Source organism: Taeniopygia guttata, chromosome 2 (genome assembly GCF_048771995.1).
Source record: "Taeniopygia guttata chromosome 2, bTaeGut7.mat, whole genome shotgun sequence".
In the NCBI taxonomy this organism is placed as follows: Eukaryota; Metazoa; Chordata; class Aves; order Passeriformes; family Estrildidae; genus Taeniopygia; species Taeniopygia guttata.
This window is the reverse complement of record NC_133026.1, coordinates 123018948-123029974: the sequence shown is the minus strand read 5'-3', so window position 1 is coordinate 123029974 and position 11027 is coordinate 123018948. Positions and strand designations below refer to the sequence as shown.

Below are 11027 nucleotides of genomic sequence, written 5' to 3'. Positions count from 1 at the left end.
CACAGCAACAGTGTAGGGGACAAGAGAGAAGGCTGTCATCTCCTAAGGTTCATAGCCTCATTCATGCAAAGCTATCAGTGGGGGCTGAAATTCAGTTCTATTTAAAAGCATCCCTTACACACTGTTTTAATTTCCTTGGGCTTTGGTGAGCAATGGGCTGCTCTCCTTTCTGCCCTTCTGGTGAGAGAGATGTATGACAGCGCTGCCTTGGTGTGTTGGTAATTTTGGGCTAATAAAATTACCCTTTGGGCTATGGTTAACAATTAGACCAACGCTATGGATCCATGCCCAGCACTAGAAAAGCACAAAAGTGATTTAAAGCTGGTTTTGCTGTCTGCTTCTCCTATGCTGGATGGGAAGATTGAAACCACACACAGGCAAACATTTCCAATTTTCCCACAGCTGCTGATAGCCAACTATAATTGCTCACGCTGTGTAGAGGCACAGCTACATTCTACCTGCCCATTCTTGTAAATCTTTTGCAGAAGTCAGTGTCTACACAAGCTCAGAAAGCTTTGGAGGCTGCCTGGCCCCAGTGGTTCACAGAGCTGAAGATGGGGGCGGGTCCAGGATCCAGCTGCTGGGAATCTGGGTGGCCACACCTCTACTCCCAAGCAATCAATGCAATCCCAAGGAACTTCTACCATGCTTGTTTTCTCCACAGTAGGAGAAGGTATATATGTGCCTGGATGGGAGAACTCAAGATGTGTAGTCTGCAGGCCAGAAAGACAGAAATGTCACTGTACCTTTCACTGACCTGTAAAAGCAAGTGGTGCAGGCAGACAAGTTTCACAACAAAAATATAAAGGCTGGGGAAGTGGATGTAATAGAAGTGCTGACACAAACTTAATTAAAGCACCACAGAAAGGATAGCTTAATGAAAAAAAAAAATAATGTTGGAATTGGATTGCTGTAATCTTCTGTTAGCTGCTTTCAGGTGGATGCAGGACTGTTTCTATCTTCTTAACTGCAGGTCTTTTACTACTTTTAGCTTGATCCCTGCTTCCATTTCCCTCCTACTTGAGATGATTTGCAAAAATATGGGCAACTCCATGAAATCTGAGGCAACCCTGCGCTGGTAACCCAAACCTATTGGAGGCTGAAGGTAATTATTCCAGGGCCTTAGAATGGGAAAATCTTGGTTCATCGACTTTTCGCTTTCACATGATGCTCCTCTTGGTTATCCTCCAGTCCATCCGATTGTGAAATGTGGAAGAATCAACTCAGAAGGGAGCCTGAGTTGAAAGGCTCCATGTAAATGAAAATCTAATTATTATGAAACCACCTCAAAGAGTACATCCTCATTTCACCTGTCCTATTTTGCCTGTACCTCAGCCTGAGAAAGCAGGCAGAATGAAGAGGACTTCTTGGGGGAATACAGGCTTAGGGCCCTGCTGAGTGCAAGACAGCATGTACTCACAGTAAGCATGCCAGCCAGACCTCCACACATCCTGTATCCAGTGCTGACCTTTCCTGTAATTCCTCCCTCCTTGCCAGAAAAGACCATGTGCTTTCAGCTTCTTAAAAACTGTTCCTGCTTCTGCCCACTGGCACAATACATGGTGGGAGGAGTAAACAACAAAAGGATGTGGCTGGCAGATTTGCAGTTTGGAAGGGTACAGGGAAGAGGGATGCCTTGATTTCCCTTGCATTGCCAACAAACTGAAAAATCCCAACTTTCAGGCTTTAGCCACCATTTTACTTTTTTTTTTTTTTTTTTTTTTTTTTTTTTTTTTTTTTTAAGGAGGGCAAGCTACTCTTGCCCAGCCTTTCTTTTAGCCTGGACAAGAGGATTGGGGTAACCTTATCACTCTCTAGAACTCCCTGAAAGGAGCTTGTAGCCAGGTGGGGGTCCGCTTCTCCTTCCAGGCAACCAGTGACAGGACATTAGGACACAGTCTTAAGCTTAAGCTGTGCCAGGTGAAGTTCAGGTTGGACAAGAGCAGGTATTTCTTCACAGCAAAGGTGATGGCCGGAATTGCTGCCAGGGAGGTGGTGGAGTAACCATACCTGGAGGTGTTTAAGAAAATAGTGGATGTGACACTTAGTGTGGCACTTAGTGTGGCACTAGCCACTATCTAGTTGACAAGAGTTCTAACCTCATTTATTTTGTGATTCTTCTCACTCAGCTCTCCCAGGGCCTCGTTGCCTTAGGGAAGCCCTCAGAGGCTTCACCAGCCTCTGCAGGGTGCAATGATTCCGCTGGGCTCAGGCTGCTGGAGACCAGCCCCAGCAGGTGGGGCTGGCAGAAGGACTGGTGGGAGCCTTGAGGGTGCTGCCCTGCCCTCTCCATCTGCACAGCACCCACACAGGCTCACCAGCTGGGGATGTGACCATTCCCACCCCTGCCCAACACCATCCATCCCTCCATCCCTCCATCCCTCCATCCCTCCATCCCTCCATCCCTCCCTCCCTCCCTCCCTCCCTCCCTCCATCCATCCATCCATCCATCCATGCATCCCTCCATCCATCCATCCATCCATCCATCCATCCATCCATCCATCCATCCATCCATCCATCCATCCATCCATCCATCCATCCATCCATCCATCCATCCATCCATCCATCCATCCCTCCATCCATCCATCCATCCATCCATCCATCCATCCATCCATCCATCCATCCATCCATCCATCCATCCATCCATCCATCCATCCATCCATCCATCCATCCATCCATCCATCCATCCATCCCCCCCGCCGCGTTCCCACGGCCGCAGCTCCCCCGCGGCGGGGGCGTGGCCTCGGCAGCGGCTGGCGGCGATTGGCTGGGGCGGCGGCGGCGGCGGCCAATGGGCGCGGGCGGGGCCCGCGCGTGGCGGCGCTGGGCGGCGGGCGGCGGCGGGCGTGCTCTGCCCGGCTGCGTCCGTGCCCGCCGCCTCCGCATCCCTCCCGCCATCCCTGCATCCCTCCCGCCATCCCTGCAGCCCTCCCTCCGTGCCTCTGCCCGCTGCCTCTGCCCGCCCGCCAGGCGTGGGAACTCCATGGGAGAGACGGGCGCCGGGCGAGGCGCGGGACGCGCTCTGGGCGCGCTCCTCCCGCGCCCCGCCGCCCGCCGCCTCCCCGACGGCCGCCCGCGCCCCGCCGCCCCCGGCCCCGCCGTCGGTGCCATGAAGCGGGCGCACCCCGAGTACAGCTCGTCGGACAGCGAGGAGCTGGATGAGGCCGTCGAGGTGGAGAAGGAGAGCGCAGACGAGAACGGGTGAGCTCAGGCGGGCTGCGCCGCACCCCTTCCCTCCCCTCCGCCCCGCGGAGCCCCGGCGCCCCGAGCCCCCCGGGCTCACCGGTGTCCCGATCTCCCCGCAGGAACCTGAGCTCGGCCGCGGGCTCCATGTCTCCCTCCACCACCTCGCAGATCTTGGCCAGGAAGAGGCGCCGAGGGGTGAGTGCCCGCCGGCCGGCCGCGGCTCCCCGCAGCCCGGCACGGCTCCGCTGACCCCCGCTCTCTGCCCTAGATCATCGAGAAGCGCCGCCGCGACCGCATCAACAACAGCCTGTCCGAGCTGAGGAGGCTGGTGCCCAGCGCCTTTGAGAAGCAGGTAGCACCCAGCGACCCTCCGCGGTGCTCCCCCGTCCCTTCCCGGGAGGGAGCGTCGCCCCTCGGAAACGTCTCTGGTTCTGCCTGAAACGTTTCGTGCCTTCCCTTCTCTCCTAGGGATCAGCCAAGCTGGAAAAAGCAGAGATTCTGCAGATGACTGTCGATCACCTGAAAATGCTGCATACAGCAGGAGGGAAAGGTAAAGTTTTGTGTGTGACAGAGTCAGCAGCCCTGCAGGGAGGCTGCTGTGAGGGCAGCGCATTCCCGAGCATTGCCAATGCCTGCAGAAAGTGAACGGCAGCTCTCTTACGTTTCATCAGGAATTAGGGACTTTCTCTACTTCACAAGATTTGTGGCATCACTAGCACTGAAAGGTTTTGCTAGCTCTGAGGAGAGAGTTGTTCTAGAGGAGAGTGACTACATCTCTAGCAGTGTGTCAGCACCACTGCGAAGTGAATCAGCTTTTGGCAGCTTGGAAGACAGTTATTATTGATGTCTAATGCTCGTTTCTCCAATTTTCTGAAAGTTCAGAACTAGGAAAAAAATACAGGATGAAATAAGCGGTGAAAAGATTTAGCAAAAATGCGAAAGGCACTTCTAAGAAAAAAGTACTTTGCCTGCTTAAGTCTCCCCTGATAAGTTAGGACTTGTGTTTCTAATGAATTTCAGTGCGCTGTGGTTTAACTTACACAAGGGAGGCGAATAGAAGGAACAAAAATACTTTCCTCCAATTTCCTGAACAATTCCAGTTTAAAAATGGCAGTTTGTGACTGGTCTTGGGACTTGCAGCATCACAGCACAGATATAAAGGAAAAGCTTGTTAAACAAAAAAGGAAGGAAAAAAAAGAGCTTGGCAGCTAGTCTATGGTTGGGAATACTAACCACATCCAAGTGAAATATGCTTATAGGGGAGGGTGGAGTGGGGAGGCTACTTGTAGACAATAACTAGAAAACAACATCTTAAGACTTCATTCTCTGTTCTTTTCTCTTAGGTTATTTTGATGCTCATGCTTTGGCTATGGACTATCGGAGTCTGGGGTTTCGAGAGTGCCTAGCTGAAGTTGCTCGATACCTGAGTATCATAGAGGGGCTGGATGCCTCTGATCCTCTGCGAGTTCGACTCGTGTCTCATCTCAACAACTACGCCTCTCAACGGGAAGCAGCAAGCAGTGCACACACTGGCATTGGACACATTCCTTGGGGCAGTGCCTTTGGACATCACCCTCACATACCTCACCCGTTGCTGCTGGCTCAAAATGGGCATGGTAATACCAGCACAACAGCATCTTCCACAGAACCGCATCACCAGGCCAGAATTGCTGCCCCACATGCTGAAACTTCCTCACTCAGAGTGCCCCCAAATGGCAGCGTCGGACCAGTGCTCCCTGTGGTCACATCTACTACCAAACTGTCTCCTCCTCTTCTCTCCTCCATGGCATCTTTGTCTGCATTCCCCTTCTCGTTTGGCTCCTTTCATCTGCTGTCCCCCAACGTGCTGAGCCCATCTACACCAACGCAGTCAGCAGCGCTCAGCAAACCCTACAGACCCTGGGGGACTGAGATTGGCGCCTTCTAAGAACTGACTCTTTAGCAAGGGTGGGAAAGCCTATATACCTGGCTGAGCTGGGTTATGCCACCCTTGAAGTTCTTAGTAACTGGGACAAAGGTACAGCTTCACCTTAACTGAGTTTGTCTAAAAACTGTCTCATTGGATTTTTCTTTTTGTTTTCTACATTTTTGTATTAACAGGTTTGTTTTTTTTTTTTTTTATAGTTGCTGAAGTTGTCAAAAAATAAAATTACAATAGTGGTTTGTTAACATTGGTGTTAGATCTCTGCTGAGCATTTAAGTCACTTTTGTAAACAGTTTGTTTCAAATGTTTCATTTTTCCTGAGTACATCAGACTGGCTTTTTATGAAGAGATACCACCTATTATTGTTAGCCATGGCCTAGTTTTGTTACTAATTTTTCCAAGACCATTCTTCTCAGCATTTACAAGCTGTGTTTTTGTTAGTATTTTGACACTGAGATGTTCTATAAAGAATTACTCTTTTTGTAAGCTATATTTGAGTCTTATATTTCTGAGCAAAGCGTTGACAAATCAGATGGACCTGCTTGACCAGCTTTATCTGAGAGCCCAATTCCTCTTTCTTCTGAAGCCATTTAATGTATTTGGCAATCTTATTCTAGTCCCTAGTAGATATTTACTCACTTCTTAGAACCATTACACTATTTCTTCCATCAAAAAGAGCAGTATGAGTGGGGAAGGTGCAAAAGTCAAATTGCATGCTGTATTGGTGGTGGATTTAGTTGCTGGGGAAGTTGTGGGTATTGGAGTTGTCACCTGCAGTGATCTCCCAGCCAGAGCTGGTCACATGCATTTTCATTCCATAGGGCCAGGTCCTGCTTTGATTTACAGTGGAGCAATTGTTCTGCTAGTCTGAATTCTTGGGTATCTGAGGTCAGACTCTTCTCTGTCAGCTTCAAATTTTCCGCTGAAATGGTTGATGCTGGTATTTAAATAGCCAGTGGAATGGTACAGTGGGAACCTGTTCAGTGCACAGCCTTGTTGCTTAGCAGATGTGTCCTAACTAGGTGATGTTTCTATTGCGTTTTAGTTGCAGTTCGGTGCCACTCCTCGTTTTTTAAGGGTTCTGCTGTGTTCTTGTGTGCCTGAGAGTGTGTGCATGTACATATATTTTGCTTGATTTCATGAGAATCTTAATCTTAATAGGTTTATCAAGCGAGTTCCACTGGAAGGGGTTTGCCTGCTCTTGTATCTGTGTTGTGGCTAAATAAAGGAGAAAGAACAAAGTATTTTAAATTACATGCTTGTCTGATATATATCAGTGGAGAATTCTATGCCTGTGGGTGTCACAGGAGATGTTGAATGATGGCTACTTAGTCCTGCTGTGGGCATTTGTATTTGCTCTTTTCTCAGATATTACGGCGTGTGTAGCTGTGCTAGCTGAGTATGTGAATAACCACAGTGCCTTGAAATAACAGTCAAGGGAAGGAAAATGTAGGATTTCTTTTGCACATTACTTTTATGTGCCTGGCAGTGTGTGGGCAGGTAGTGAAGATAGCAGGGTTTCTGCTAAAGAAGAGGTTAAAGCTGCACTGCACTTGAATATTCTTAGTGACTTGTATTAACATTAAAAAGTGATCATCTTTACAAATATGAAGTGCTTTTCTGTCTAACTCATGAGGTTATCTGTCCCATAGCTCTGGAATGAAGTTTTGTTCATTACAATGAGGTTCAGATCACATTCAGTCCACTAGTGCAGAATCTACCCCAGGTCTCTGACTGATCCTGTATTTGTTTCTGAGTAGTACCACCAGTGTCTAACATCTTTGCTTGAAGTAAAAACCTGACAGGATTACAGGCAGTTGGGTTTTCTCCTGATGCAGTCCATCCTACCTGCAAATGTGTACGTGCAGAACTCCTGGAAGTACTTTACTTCTTTCCTGCACATTTGAATTTATAGTGCACTTGTTTTGGTAAATGGCACATCCTTGTCTGGATTTAGCTCTGCCAGAATAGCAGAAAGAACTCGGCCCTGTGGGAGACGAGAGCTTTGTTTAAAGAGGGGCTCTCAGGCCAATTAAGGAGTGGCATTGATGAGAGACTTTCTCGGAAGAAGGATTGCTGTGAGGCTGGAAAGAGCGGGAGAGCATTCAAGTGCGTAACCTTGTTTTACCTTCCTTCTGAGGCTGTAGGAGACCACTGCTAGAAATGAAATGCAAAACACTGTGGGAGCTAGAAATACATAGGTGTTATTAAGGAGAGATTATAGAGCATAGTATTTCATGTAGAAACCTGAAATAAGAGGCTGTAAAATTCCAAATCCAGTTTCCTTTCACAGTGTGTATTGTCTCCTGTTTAATTACGCTCTGCCCTGTCCCTAACAGGTTTTTATAGCAAATTAACAACTCCTACCTAGAAGATTGCTATAGTGCATGCAACTATTCTTTAGATCTTTTAATAAATGGCAATGCTTCTCAGCCTTTTAATGGTTATTTCATTGACATTCAAATGACTTTGCCTCCTTCTAAATAGCTGGCTCTTTTGTGTAGAAAGACCCCTATAATTATTTTTGTCCCACTGTCCTACCCTTGAATGGACTTCAGAAGCAGACTGCAATAAAAGTTTCGCTGCTGGTGTTTGTCTCCATATCCACTGTCTTCTCTTTCTATTACCAATGACAAAGGTATAAATGAAAAGTACTAATTCAGCTTTTGCAGTTGTTCTGTATTAATTTTTAGGGATTCAAAAATCTGATTGTTATCATAGAAAGAAATGAGTGAATGCTAGCAACTCACAAAAACCAGTAATTCAAATGGGAAATGCATGGCCCAGAAGCTGAAACACCAGGATTGTAAGTCTACGGCTACTGCCAACTTTATAAGTCTGTCTTAGCAATCACTTAATGTACATGTGTTTTGCCAGCAGTGAAACAGGTACGGCAGTGTTTGGTCTCCTTCCCTCAAGAGCCAGTTGTAGTTGGAAATTTTCTATATGAATGATAAATGCTGTTATTTCTTAAAAACTACAATTCCGAGACATTCTGCTATTTTTTTCTTTCCTGCAGGATGCTAGGTTTCTAAAGAGAAACTAGAAAGTCAAAATAAGCTTGCTTCTTTAGGCAGTAGATATCTCCAGAGTCCAAAGTGTTTACTTGTTTACCCTATTGCAAAAGAGCAATTCAGGAGCACAAGCTTAACCAGAGGGATGCTGGAAAAGAAAGGAAATGCATATGTATCTTGATCCATGACTCCCCAGCCATCTTCAATTGCTTTGGATGAAATGTGTCCATCGAAATCCTCAGGCTAAAGCTTTATATAGGATGTAAGATGATGTGGTACTTCATATAAGCTAATACTATCCTCCTTTATTAAGGAAACTGTCTTGGAGTGCAGAGTAATTGTAAAAGGCTGGTAAATGCTGCACAAAACCAGGTACAAACCTCTGGAAATCCATTCTGTGCTCTGGCATAAAGGAATAGCTGATGCAAGTGACATTTTTTAGCTTTTGGAAAGAAGCTGTCAGTAGTTCTTAAGACACTTTATGTTCAGCACTCCTTTCTTCACACTAGTAGCATGACAGAGTTTATTAGGATCATGCTGAAAACCCCATGAATCCTGCCTATTGCTCTCTTCACTCACACATCAGCATGTGAATCCCCAGGTGACAGGAGCCTTCCTAGACTATTGCATAGTGGTGGGAAGTCTGCCAGGGTTTTTTTTTTTTTTTTTCCCAAGCAACAAATAAGCCCAAGTGAACACAGATAAACTGAAATCCTTCTTCCTGTTTTATATTGTGTACATGCTCACAAATGTTTATTGCCAGAAACTCCCAGTTTGGATTGCAACACACTCTACACAGTGCTGGAATTCTCTAGTGAATAATGTAGAGGCCATGGACTTTGTGCTGGAAGGCAACAAAAATTATGTACAAAGCCCTTTTCTGAGGCCGTACATGAAAGGATGCAGAGATGGATTATGGTATTTGTGACTCAGTAAACTGAGGCACGAATATGTTCATGTGTTACCCAGCCTTCCTGACCTTGCAGGGTCTCTGTGTGCTTTGCCTGTAACCAAATTACTCTCTCTCCTCTTGCCCAGCTTATAAATAAAAATTAGAACATTCCCTTTCTTCTGGAGCCAGGAAATGTGGGCATTGACTCATGCTTGCAATATAGTAGCGTGTCTGCAGTCATAAAAGTTGAAATGCCAGTGTCTTGTAAGATACAGATCCTCGAAGGTGAGGTGTCTTTTGGGAGTCTGAAATGTTCATTTGGTAAAGGCTTTTATTAAGGAAGTGCTTGGGTATTTTATGTAGTTCTCTCTTACTCCACCTAGTCCTGTGAAATTTTTTTGTCTAGCAAATTCTGCTGATTATTCATGCAGCTTGAAGGTTGAGGAGGACCAAACTGCCTTGCTCTGACCTGTGCAGTGTGCAGTCTGCCCAAGCCTTCCCAGCAAAGTTCTTAGACATAGGTTCCCTTCCAGCTGTTTTTTATTTTTTATTTTTTATCTCAACAAATCATGTAACACAGCTGTATAATGCAGGAAGGGCTTATCTAAGTGCTCAGGACAGCTGAGCTAGGGAGGGGCATTCTGCCCTGCTTGTAGACCCCCTAACCACATTACATTGTTTGGGCTTTTCAGAGTCTTTTACAAGGCTGCTCATTTCAGGTGAAACCTTCTGGTAAGGAAGAGGGGGAATAGCAGGAACCAGTTGTGCACACCTCCTGCTCATTGGGGCAGCCTCAGCACAGGGAGGACTTTGCTTTTTTCTCTGCACTGAAGAGACTTCTTGGAGCTTTCCAGGTGGCTTCTCCAAGGTAAGCTGTAAAGTCTAGGCACAAACATTAGTAACAGGTTAAACAGGTACGTGCTTTCTCTGTTTTGCTCTGCTTTCACAGACGAAAGGATGTTGTGAGTAGGAGAGTTGGTGAAGCAGCTCTGCAAGAGAATGGCAGGAGAAGGAAGGAAGGCTGATTTGCAGGATCAGAGGAAAATTGAAGCTGTGAACAGATGAATGAAGAGATGCATTGTTTGCATTGCCTGTGGCAAAGATACGGAAATACCTGACATCAGATGAAAAAATAAGCTGCATGCCAGTATGTAGGGAATTTAGAGAGGGAAAGGTAGTACTTAGTATTCATAATTTTTCTCAGTATGAACACCATACAAACAGTGAGGCACATTATTTAAAACCGGTAAGATACTGAAACAATGCATGTGAAAGTCTTCATCAAATTTGATGGGTCATCCCGCTGGCTAAGGAGAAGCCAGGGCTGGATGGACAATCAGTGGCTGTAAGAGTGCATCATAGCTTGGTTTACTGATTGCACTTGTACAGTCCCATCAAGTAAGCGTAAGGAGCTCAGGGAGCTAAAGCATGAGGTAGGGCTTGACCTAAGTTGACAGAGAATTTGAGATATCAAAACAACTGATAAGAGCATCTAGTGACTGGCAGCCTCTTCCACAAGCCGCTCAGCCTTTATCAGCAGTTACCACCTAGCTGTCAGCACTGCCACTTTTGATAGGGTGTTTCTCAGCATGGATTTGCCATTTATGAGGTCTCCTTTACAATTACAGGAGTAGGGCAGGTGCATGTTCTGACCAGTAGTAGGAAATGAGCCCTTCTAGTGAAGGTGAGTATGGAACTTCTTTCTGAGTCAAGGGATATCCGGTAGAGAGAACACAGAACTTCTTTCATGTTATATATCTGTTGTACATAGTGCTGAAATGACTGGGTAATCTTCTCATTGTCACCAAGCCCGCCTTCTTTAACAGCTGAGGCCATTTCAGAGGCTGAATTTCAATAGCAAAAGAAGAAAAGAGAAAAAAATGTCATTTGTTGCTGTTCAGGGATGGTTATGTGAAAGTTTGTGGGATTGGATAGTGATTAAAAATGTAGCAAAGGGAACTGAAGTGTGTGCTGTAGGAACTCTTTTATATGCTGCACAGCAGGTATATCT

The 11027-nt window shown here is 46.3% G+C and overlaps 1 protein-coding gene and 1 long non-coding RNA gene across 2 annotated transcripts; one reads left to right on the top strand and one right to left on the bottom strand.

The window, feature by feature from the left end:
• Positions 1–1275: 1275 nt before the first annotated feature.
• LOC140682440 (uncharacterized) lies at positions 1276–3563 on the bottom strand. Its single transcript, XR_012054206.1, has 3 exons — positions 3310–3563; positions 2100–2181; positions 1276–2010 (listed from the first exon to the last, which is right to left on the bottom strand). It is a non-coding gene; the product is annotated as an uncharacterized lncRNA (long non-coding RNA).
• Positions 2802–7711, top strand: HEY1 (hes related family bHLH transcription factor with YRPW motif 1). Its single transcript, XM_030266356.4, has 5 exons — positions 2802–3201; positions 3306–3381; positions 3455–3538; positions 3655–3736; positions 4530–7711. Exons 1-5 carry the CDS (start codon positions 2984–2986, stop codon positions 5111–5113), a joined length of 1044 nt encoding a protein of 347 aa, XP_030122216.1. The 5' UTR covers positions 2802–2983; the 3' UTR covers positions 5114–7711.
• Positions 7712–11027: the final 3316 nt, after the last annotated feature.

Bases quoted from the DNA above. Each gene is read 5' to 3' on its own strand.
- HEY1 (XM_030266356.4), top strand. From the start codon at position 2,984: ATGGGAGAGACGGGCGCCGGGCGAGGCGCGGGACGCGCTCTGGGCGCG. The intron at 3,382-3,454 runs GTGAGTGCCCGC...TCTCTGCCCTAG, and splicing joins CCAGGAAGAGGCGCCGAGGG to ATCATCGAGAAGCGCCGCCG. The intron at 3,539-3,654 runs GTAGCACCCAGC...CTTCTCTCCTAG, and splicing joins CCAGCGCCTTTGAGAAGCAG to GGATCAGCCAAGCTGGAAAA.